Raw genomic sequence first — 11,136 nt, 5'->3', positions numbered from 1 at the left:
AAGGAGTAACACAAACAGCAGAAGAATCAAACAGCTTCTCTATAAGAAGTAATGAAATAGAATGAAATTCTGTAGCCTGGACAGAAACTTAGTAACTTGTTAATGGTCTCAAACATTACAAATTATTGGGGAAAGGTAAATTCATTGTGATTATGTCATAACACAAAAAGTATCAACTGAAAAATGAAATTAGCAGGCAATATATTTAAAGTTATCAGAAGAAAGCACTTTTTTTTCTACACAAGACATTCTGTACCAAGGTTTTATACCAAAAATACTCCCAAAAAACGTTATCCTGATTTGCAGAGGGTGGATGAGGTGGGCCTGCAAACAGGCTCAAAGTTGCCAGACTGTGAAAGCTGGGCCATGCCAGGGAAGGGATTGCTGTGTTTTTCATGCTTTTATACTTTTTCTTTTGTCTGATTGTCATTACATGTAAAGGTTTCAACTAATTTTGGCCTCAGTAATGCAAGTACATATTATAGATAGGAGCAACCCAGTACAATTCCCAGTCAAACTTGCCTGTATTAAAGTTAATTGTATGAAAAAATGCTGGACTGGGGTTATGGAAGGTCAGGGAAACTTATATTTAGGGATCACCAGCAGCACTAGTAGATTCTCTTTAAAACTACATTTTTTTTATTTTGAATGATAGAGAACAATTGAATTTCCAATTTTTCAAAACAGAGAGTGTGCCTTTTAGAGAAAGCTTGTGAAACTTAGTCTGTTCTGGACTGAATGAAGACTTAGAGATTTCACAGTTTCGGTGGAATAACCATGATTTTGAGGAATGATAAATTAGAATAATGAGCATAATAAAATTCAGAGAAATTATACACTTTGTATAACTATACCGTAGTGTAGCTATACCAACATAAAAGGTAAGATGTTGGAAGGATAACTTACACAAAGGAAGAGTTTAAGAAGAATGTTCTATGTTTTGTGTATAGAATGGCTCTTGGAATTCTTTTTCTCAGGTTTTAGGTTGGGTTTTTTTGTTGTTGTGTTTTGTTTTTTTTTTCTTTTAACATCTCATTACTGGCTAAGAAGAGGGTGTGGTATATTAATATGAGCATTGTTCTTCAGCTGATATTTCATTTCCTAAGCCAGACTTGGGCATTTCTGGAGGAACTGTCTGGTCTGTAACCTCCAGTTTACTTTCTTGGCTGCTGTTCCAGTCTGGTTTTATTCCCCTCCCTCATCTTCTCCTCATGACTTCTACTATTATGTTTAAAGGAAGATTTCAGACATCAGTAACTCTCCTAACGAGTTTCAGGAGCTTTCTAATATTGCTCAGTGCAACAGTAAGATATTCAGTACCTGGAGTTGGGAGGGAAGGTGTAAGTTCTTGACCTGTAATATTGTCTCTCTGTTTAAAATGTATACAATGTGTGCTGTTTGGAATGTTACATCAGTGAACATACTGTAGATGGAGGATTGTTTCATTTGTGGGTAATTATGGAGTACTGAGGAACCAAGCTTGGGTCATGAACTCAAGATACAGATATTCTCCTGTCTTGAAAACCTAAATGAGCAAGGATTGATAGTGGTCTACAGATCATAATAGACATGAGTCCAGACTGCCTTTTCCTATGGAAGAACAAGGAACTGCCAAGTAAATGTAGTAGAAACCGCATTTAAAATAAAGGCAGGTGATTCTTTGAGCATCAGCTGTGGGTATGGAAAACTCTTTTAGAAGGATGCTCTGGATGCCAAAAGCTGAAGACTGCATGTCCAGTTCAGGAAGTCCCTGGACTAAACATAGTTGGAAGAATATTAGACAAGATCATAATGTTTACTTGCTTTCTTCTTATTCATCTCTGAGCATCTGTTTATGGCCCCTGTTGAAGGCAGAGTACCAGGCTAGACTGACCATTGTTCTGACCATGAATAATTGTTCTTATTTTCTTATGCATCTTTTTCAGCAAGTTAATGGATTTCAGAGGGAATCTGATTAGTGATAGATATTCTTTTATATGGTTCACTCATATCACTTTGATACATCTCCTAGTTTTCATCATCTGCAAAGTGGAGGACTTCGTAGCAGTAATATCTCTGAGTCACCTATTGTCATTATCAGTGAGAATGTGTCATGTTGCTTTTGATTAGATTGGTTTTTTATTATTCCTGACTGTTTCATTATTCTGCAACTTACTCAAAATGATAGTTTACATAAGTGTGCATGTTTGAGAATTAGAGAAATCGTGTTACTTGAAAGCCAAAATATAAGTTGAGTTTAATGAAGTCAAGGTTTCACAGAAAGTGTCAAGTAGGGGCAGCAGTACATTGTTTCTGCACAAGCAGCACAAGTCCCTACCATTTCATTCACCACCATTTCCCTGGTTGTCAGTGCTCGGAAATGCCAAGTATGACAAAAATGTTGGAGGGCAACTTCTCTTGCAGTGAATGGTGTTCTGTTGCATTCAGTTATAAGGCAGCAGATTCTGATGTGGAGTTGGGAAGATAACAGTCACTGATTACATAACTTTATTTATAAGAACTTAACATGACTGAAACATCATCACCTGTAAAGTGATTAATCTTAATTACTGTAAAACTTAATGAGTGGAAAAGGTACCTGAAGTCCTTAATGATCAGCAAATTCTTTTGTAAATGTTTTGGGGTTTTTCTGCATTTTAACCCAGCAGGTTAACTCACCTGTTCTAAGGTGACTGGAAAGTCTTAAGCAGGGAGATGTAATAAACTTTCTTCCCAGTCTCATGTTGAGATTCATGTTCTATACAAGATGCTGTGCATGATGATTCTGTGTAGAAGATTATTATATTGAACAATTGTATTCTTTAATTTCATATTCCAATGTACTCTGGATAGTAGATAGCACAGTGAATTGGCATCTTTTAAAGGAAATACCATTCCAGGTCACAACATCTTTCTGATAACAGAAGTGGGATCACTAACGTTTTGGGTAGAGAGTTGTGATTTACAGAGCAGGGCGGTATAATAAACAAGAAGGCAACTTGCAGAAACTTGTGCAAGATGTTTTTATGATAAGTTATATTTGTTTACTGCCATTGATTGTTCCAATTCTTGTGTTTCAAATATTGTCAAATTATTTTTTGTAATAGCAGTGGAGCTATGTTTTACATTTCATGCAGCTGAATTCTAATCGTAATATAACATTTTCAAGGTGGCGATACATGTGAGTATCTTCTGTCCAGTGGGAGATTTCTTGGAGAAAAAGTATGGCAACCTCACAGTTGTATGATGCATAAGTATAAAAATAGGTAAGGAAACTCATGTCTTCTGTTCATCTGCATAGAAAGAAGAGTCGTTGTTTGACTGCAGCTGTAGTAATTGCAGTGTCTTTTATTGTTCACTTCATAGCTGATTCTCTAGGCTTTCAAAAATATACAGTATATGTCAGAAAGAAATCTTTTCTTTGTACATTATGTGTATGTCTACAGTGCTTACCATAGTTGTATTTCTATATAAAAATATAAATAAATATTGGTGATAGAGGTACTGGTGTGAGTTCTGGAGAGCCACATGAGACTGCATAGCTTCATATGTCACTCTCAGATTGCTGAAAGGGAAAATGCTGACCTTATATGTCAAATTGCAAGTAAAAATATCCCAAATAAAATTACTAATCACTTTGTTTCACCTACTGGTAAGAGAACTTTTTTTTTTTTAAATTATGCTGTATGTTACCATTTTGAAACTACTGTTTGAAACAACTGTATTTGTAGCACCACAGAACAGGAAAGCCTGCTTGGTTCTTTGCCTAATCATATTGTTCACATTCATTTTCATTTCTGTGCAAATTGCACTGAAGTTTTTATTGATGCAACATGTTTAGAAAAAGATTGATCATACCTTAGTTATCTATATTGCTCTGTAGATTTTCAAAATACTTTTTTTCTGACATATGAACTTCCTGTAACATGAATGTTGCTGTTTTGTTTTACAGTGAAGCAAAAAGTTGCCTCATAGACAAACATATTGTGTTCATAGGAGATTCTAGAATTCGACAGCTGTTCTATTCATTTATAAAACTCATAAATCCTCAAGTCAAAGAAGAGGGAAATAAGGTGAGATAGTTTATTTTGATGATTTTTTTTTGTTTCTTCCCGATTTACCTTATAACTCTTTTCCAAACTTCAGATATTGTTTGCTGACCTAGCCCTCAGGAAGGGAAACGCAGAAAGATCTTTTGAAGAATAACAAGATTAGACCAAAATAATTGTTTGGATACAGATGAGATGATTGTAAATCTGAGAAGGGAACTAGGAAGCTCAAGAGAAAGCTTGCAGCAGTCTGGGAATAAATAAATGAAGCTGACTTGTCCCATAGCAACTTATGTTTCATATTTGGTATCTTGATGAGAAAATGATTGTTCCTTTATGTGTTTTTAAATAATAGTAGTTCATGTCTTATAATTTGTCATTTAAAATGTCAGTTAAATTGCTGATCTAATCTGTTCATACAAATCTGTGGGGCAATGACAGATTTCCAGGTTTAACTTGAAGCTGAAACTAAAAATAGCTTCTGGTCTTACCTTCCTTTTGATCACTGATGAAGAGCTGTCTGAATTTTATAAGGTAAAGAATGTAAACAGCAGTTTGCTGGGGGGAAACAGTAAGAAGGGATTTAGCTCTATCATTTGTTGAACAGAATATTGATTTCTTTTGCTATATTGTACTTCTTAGGCACATAGTTTCATAGATGTATGTACATATGTGAGGGAAAAGACACATTTCACTTTCAACAGTGCATCAGATTTGTCAATTATTTAGTAATTCTGTCATTTAGAAGTTCAGGCTGGTGGCTTGTCCAGCACACAGCATGAAACTGCTTTCACTTGTTAAAACAAGATGCTTGATTGATCCAAGAACCCAGGTTTTCCTAGTCGGTTGGTTAGGTCACAGTTACTTCCCAAAAGTGATGCTGAGATGATATAGTGCTATAATTGATTTTGAGTCAAAAGTATTATTTGTCAAGTGTTATTGAAATCAGGATCTCAGTTTGTGGAAGAGAAGTAATCTTATTCCTTTGGACCATGATTGAAACTAATTCTGTATTTAGTATATTTTAAAGGAGTAATGTGTATGCATATCTGAGTCCTTCCTTTCTGATTTCTTACAGTTTCACTCAGCAAATTTAATAATGTGTTCCAGATTTTATTTCTGCCTAAGATTATTTTCTTTTGTTTTTTAATTAAAACTGTTGGTTGTTTTGTGTGAAGGAGATGGGCAGATGAAAAGGCTGGGGAAAGGCAGTGTAAGAAAAGAAAGAGGGAAAAGGTCTTAAGTTTCTTCTTGTGTTGGCAGGCTAAATTTAGAAAAATATTTGATACGTTTGTAACAGAGTGAACAGAAAGCATTTCAGACTTTGTTGGCTAGATTTCTTCCAGGAAGTATAATCGTTTATTTGAGTAACTTGTTTTATCAAGAAAGTAACATCAACATTTTGTATGAGTACAGTGACAAGTTTATACAAGAAAAATCCTTTCCACTGAAGATAAACTTTTGAGTGAGAGCAAGTTAGCATAGGAATGTAAATATTTTGTTTTCATTCTGAAAGTTTTTCTTACTTTGTTTTTATTGTTTGGGGGCTTTTTTGACAGCATGGAAATATCCCATTTGAAGATAAATCTGCTTCAATTAAAGTGGTAAGTTTTTATCTAGCGTTAAATTGCAAGCCATAAGCATGTTATTATTTCGTACAATGTAAATGAAATTGCAGTCAGAGCTGAAAAATTAAAAGAAGGTTTAGACCGTCAATATTCTTTATAAATATTTCACATGTATTTCAGAGTGTATCTTCATATACTGTATTTTGAGAGACTTTGGCATTGAATACTTGTATTCTGTGTTAGTTTTGGGCATAAGCTCTGGAAATGTGTATAATTTTTCATTTTGTCAGATCTTATAATTTGGCCTTCCCAGGAATAGCTTTTGCCAGGAAGTGTACTCTTTCACTGCTGTAAGAATATGTATGTGGGGCTAACTTCCTTGGATTGGTAATGGTAATTGCTGTTGAGCTTTCTATGCTATCCAAACAAGTATTCCTTCCACTGTTTTTGCATGAAGAAATAAACACAATGTTGATTATAATGTGGATATTTAAAAAAAGAAAACAAACAAAATGCTTGAGGGTAGGTTTTCTGAAGGACTCTGTTCTCTTCTGCTCTGGCAATGGAAAGGCTGTCCTCAATAGCTTTCTTTGCTTCCCATGACAGCTGTCAGCAGTGCAGGGATTCTGCTAGTCATGTATTTGTTTATGCCTTGGAGACAACTCATTCTCTATTCACAAAAACCAAAGAAGCAGTGTATTTGCTGAGTTGTCTGCAAGTGAGTTTTCAGTACCTGTTTGTGTACATGGTTAAGATTTAGGGTATAGAATAACATTTTAGGGTGTAAGGCCATGGCAGTTCAAGCCTGTGCTGTTCCAGTCCCTTTCCCTTCACAGTATGTTCCTGTGTTTGTGCTGTAACTATTCCTGATACAGCTGTGGAGTGGGCTGTTTTAGGAGTCAATTCAGCCAAAAAGTTACCTTGCAGGATTCCTTTTTGATCAGGTCTGATGTGGCTCATCGTATGGTTATCTGAATGCTGGAAAAGGCAGGACAGAACTCAAGGCAGGACAAACAGGCCAGTGCAGTGTGATTTGCGTTGGCCTGACCTGACACAGGATTACATCTTCAAAACTCCTTAAACCTTGGTAGGTGCCTAACAACCAAGATTTTAGATGGCAGGTCTGGGCTTTTAGGAGATGTCTGGGTAGTTAAGAATATATTTGGAGTCTGCTGCTTCCTTGTTTTGATACAGTATTGTTCTTGGCATTACTGGTATGGTAGCTGAATTTCCACGTTCAGAATGGCTGTGACCCAATACTCTAAATGTGGAAAATACTTGACCAACAAAAGAGAAAATTACTGGGAACAAGTGGAGAGTTTAATTTTACCCTTTCTAGTCGTCATAGTGACCTTCTGTCCTTCAGCAGAGGACTGTATGGTTGTTAACATTATTGCCAAATAATGAATTGACAGTACTCAAGTGAAGTACCAGAATCTTTAGGTCTGTGCAAAGGGAAGATAAGGACTTCCTTTCTGCTGGTAATGTTTCTGCATTCCAACTTTTCTCACAATAGTTTCTGCATATGTAATCCCTGCCATTTCACTTTAATATGTATTTTTAGACCATTTGATAGTGCTGCACCTGAGGAGTGACTAGATGCTAGGAAGTCATGGCTTTGCCTGGGAGACATAATAGTACTAGCCAAAGTCTAGACTGACTTCTAGAAGGTTGAGCACTACTCCTGGCATCTGAAAGAATGCCGGTAGGTAATGTGTTTAATAGCCATGGCACTGTTAGATTTAAACAGCTGATAATTTTTGAAGTTGTAAGGTAAATTGTTAGACTTTATTTTTGTTTGAAAACTGTGATTTCATACTATCAATTATGTTATGCTCTGGAGCAAAGAAAATCTGCTGGTAAAAATGTGGAAAATTGAACGAAAAGCAAGTTTTAATGAACAAGTTATAGATGTGACCTTAGATTTGTCCCTGATCACATAGGAAACCCAAGGGCATCCAATTTGGCAACTGTTAAAAAATTACCTTCTTGGTGAAATCCCAACTCCTGTACCAGAAATGAAAATTTGGGGGTTTTTTATGAGGGAAAAGTTTTGTGGGATTGCTGCCTTTTTTTGCCTTTGCTTTCTGTTTTCCAGGCCATGGTGTCAGGCTTTTCCTACTAACTATAAGGGAAATCTCACTTGGGGCTGAATGGTTTTCCATTACAGTTGAGTTGATGGCATTAGTCTGGTTTTTTGAATTTTTTGGTTTTAGTCTACTGGTTGCTTTTTAATTTACAGAGTAACTCTGCCTTTGTCTTACAGGATTTTCTATGGTATCCAGAAGTTAATGGCTCTATGAGGCAACGTATCAAATCTTGGACTGAGGTTTGTCTTAAGAGATCTGAAATTTGAAGTCAAAGTAGTGAAAAGGGGATGTTTACTAGCTTATATGTTTCTGCGTATCTTCTGGTCTCCAAAGGACGACTTCACTTGGACCAAAAAACCCCAAAGCAAACCAGAAAAACCCTACTTCCTAGGGGCAGGTTAATTCACCCTGTTAAAAGCTGAAAGGATTTCACTCTGATCTGGTGTTTCAATTCCTCTGTGTCTGCAATAGCTCCACTTTAATGTGACCAAATATTTCAATCCTTTGGTCCATTCCAACTTTCAATATATTATGATTCTATGATTTTATATTTATGTTAATTTGAGTGTTTCAGACTGAAGGACAAAGGTGATCTGCAAAGTCAAGGTTTTCTTGATTTTATTTGTTTTGAATATTTCCCTCAATTAACATCCTATTAATTTTTGATTTTTCAATTATGATGCAGGTTGTCATGTTATTTTGTATGTAATTCTGATAACAAGTCATATGTTTGCAGATTGGCAACTAAATTCTTTTCCTTTTTTCCATTGTTAACCTTTAAATAGCCTGGAGTTATTATCAGTAGTAGCCCTGAATGATTCTTTTGCTACCCTATAGGTCATTCTTGCACACCACCTTCCATCAGGATAGTTGAAGTTACCATTTGGTTTTCTTTTTCTATGATTACAACAAAAAAATGAGAGGTGCTAAGCCCTTGCTGTGCCAGAGCAGAACTCATACTGAGGTGATCAGGACTGTTTCCTTCTGCTTTTCTGTTTGACTACATGTGCTGGTCCTTGTCCTGGATAGAACTGTCAGATCTCTAGAGCAACAACTGGTCATCTCAGTCATACAACAGATGTTTGACAATGCTGAGAGAGACTGAGATAAAAAGTACTTCAATAGTGTGATCTACAAATTACTTGACCTTAGGAGAAGAAGTTTAAATAGCTTTTAAAGAGAAATACACTACTAAATTAATAATGATTGTAAGTGCTTATTGATACTTCATGCTTTTGCAGATGCTATTTTGTGAAAATTCAGGTATATCACAAGTTGATGTCACTGTAATATGTCTGCAGTAACCATTAGCTGATGGACAAGTGAGTCACGGTTAATTAAGATATGAGTTGTAATAATAGGTATAATTTATGAATATTTTAAAACTAATTCCTTTTTACTTTTGTGTCTTAGGGTTCTGTGGCAAAACCTCATATAATTGTAGTAGGAGCTGCCACGGTAAGTTAGACATATGTGGGGCATTTTAGTAAAGAAGGAAGTTCTTGTAGGATGTTCTTAGGAGAACATTAATGCTCTCAAGTTGGTTACAGGATGAAGTCTTTAAAGCCAATTTATAATAAAAAGTCTACTCTCAGTGAATTTGCTGTTACAAGTAGTTTTAAAATATAAGGTGTATTTTATTGTAGCTGTGTAAGGTACAGTACTTGCTTTTTGTCAGCAATACTGGTTAATAAGCATTGATTAGCTCTAACCTAGCTAATAAAGAAGCTTTAATTAAAAGCAGATTATTAATTTAAAATTTTAAATGGAAGTACTTGCATACTAACTAAGATGCATTTTTAATTAACTGTTTTCAGTCACAAAATACTGCTTTTGAGCATGGTCCAATTTGGAATGGTCTTTTTGACCACACATATTTCCTTTAGATTTATGTGGGTAAAAATGAATAATTCAACCACCAAAGAGATTGCGGTTCCTGAATCTTCTTCCACTGGAAGTTTCCACCACTGCTGTGTGCTGCAGTGTCACAGAAAACAAGGCTGACAAGGACCAGAAGAGGTCTCCTAACCCATCAGTTTGCCACAAGGCAGGATCAGTTATACTTGTGTTGCACTTTGCAGTAGTCAACCAGTTCTTTAAAACTTCCAGGGATGGAATTTAACAACCCCTCCTAAATATTCTATTGTAGTAGTTCGCTGGTACTGGGAATCAAGAGTTGAACAAGTGCCTGTCTCATTATTTCCATGTTTAGTATCCCTTACTTCCAAATATTTGGGAATTGGAATTTGAAAGGGATTAGCTGTTATATTTTCATACCAGCTGAAATGTAAAGAGGGGAAAATGTGTTCCATTATAAATAAAATCCTTTGAAAAAAGTTTTGTTTAGGGATGCTTCAGGCATTCTACCAGTCTGGAAGCTTCTGAGCATGCCAATCTAAGGGTGAATTCCCTCAATTTTAAGGGAATGTCATGTGTGTATGGAGACCTCCACACATTTCCTGAGGGATGAGGAATTCTCTTTTGCCTTTAGGTGAACCCCTAAATTCCCATCTTTTGTAGGATTCACATAAATATTTGATTTCTAGGATTCATAGTAAGCCTAGAATATCCCTTCTCAGTCTGAGAATGTAGCATGTATTACTAGCACGAGTCATTGTATTTCACACAGAAAATGCCATTATATATGGGTAGTGTTCTGGCATGCAGAAGGTCAGGTTGCAAAGCTCTACAGGACTCTTAGCTAAATAATGTCCTTTGCTCATATGTAAAACATTAGCCATTGCTGCTAGTCCTTTGTGGACAGCAGGAGATACAAACTAACAATATGCAAGTGAGGCTCAGCTCTTCTTAACACCAGTATATTTACACAAAACATTAATAGTGATACCTAGAGTGGGACAAAGGTAAACATCCCCTATTTTAAGGATCTTGCAAAAAAATAAAAGGTTCAAAAACGAGATGCATCAGCAACCTCCTCACAGCTGACACTGGTGTGGTAACCTGCCACTAGATTAAACTGGTGTGTGCTCTTGGACTTGTCAGCATTTTGAAACTTCCTTTTATCTTTTAACTTAGCTCTCAGTTTGGTCATGCTGCTTTGGCCTGGGCATGTCTGTCTTAAGATGTCAACTGCGTGACAGTTTATAAATAGAAGCAAAGTCTTACAAACTGGAGAAACTCCAACTCGTACAAAACTCAGTTGCTTGCTTATTTTGGGAAAAGGAGCTACTCAGAGAATGTCACTATAGTGTCCTGCTTCTTAATTCCTGACTTCCTGTTGAATGGAATATGCTGTTTTAACTGTCTATTAAATACTGTAGGTGAATCACAAGTAAAGATGTAGCTACTGGGAGAAAGAAACTGCCTTTTTTTTTTTTTCAGTGTGTGAGCTCTCAGAGCAGCTGCATGTTATTTTGTTTCATGAAGTATTAATTTATATTCAGTAATATTCTGAGGAAGTGCATTAATTGGTGGCTTACATCAAAATTT

The 11,136-nt window shown here is 35.9% G+C and overlaps 1 protein-coding gene across 1 annotated transcript in view; it reads left to right on the top strand.

The window, feature by feature from the left end:
* The window catches only part of CASD1 (CAS1 domain containing 1), a 28,466-nt gene that overhangs the window by 2,026 nt on the left and 15,304 nt on the right, over positions 1-11,136 (top strand). Inside the window, exons 2-6 of the mRNA XM_051802614.1 lie at positions 3,149-3,245; positions 3,932-4,052; positions 5,588-5,632; positions 7,863-7,925; positions 9,100-9,144. Coding sequence (XP_051658574.1) covers positions 3,149-3,245; positions 3,932-4,052; positions 5,588-5,632; positions 7,863-7,925; positions 9,100-9,144 — 371 coding nt within the window. The remainder of the gene's footprint in view (positions 1-3,148; positions 3,246-3,931; positions 4,053-5,587; positions 5,633-7,862; positions 7,926-9,099; positions 9,145-11,136) is intronic.

The sequence above is a fragment of the Manacus candei genome, unplaced genomic scaffold (assembly GCF_025592945.1).
Source record: "Manacus candei isolate 608988 ecotype Guabito, Panama unplaced genomic scaffold, ASM2559294v1 h1tg000056l, whole genome shotgun sequence".
In the NCBI taxonomy this organism is placed as follows: domain Eukaryota; kingdom Metazoa; phylum Chordata; class Aves; order Passeriformes; family Pipridae; genus Manacus; species Manacus candei.
The sequence above is the reverse complement of the archived record's forward strand: the minus strand, read 5'-3'. Positions and strand labels throughout refer to the sequence as shown.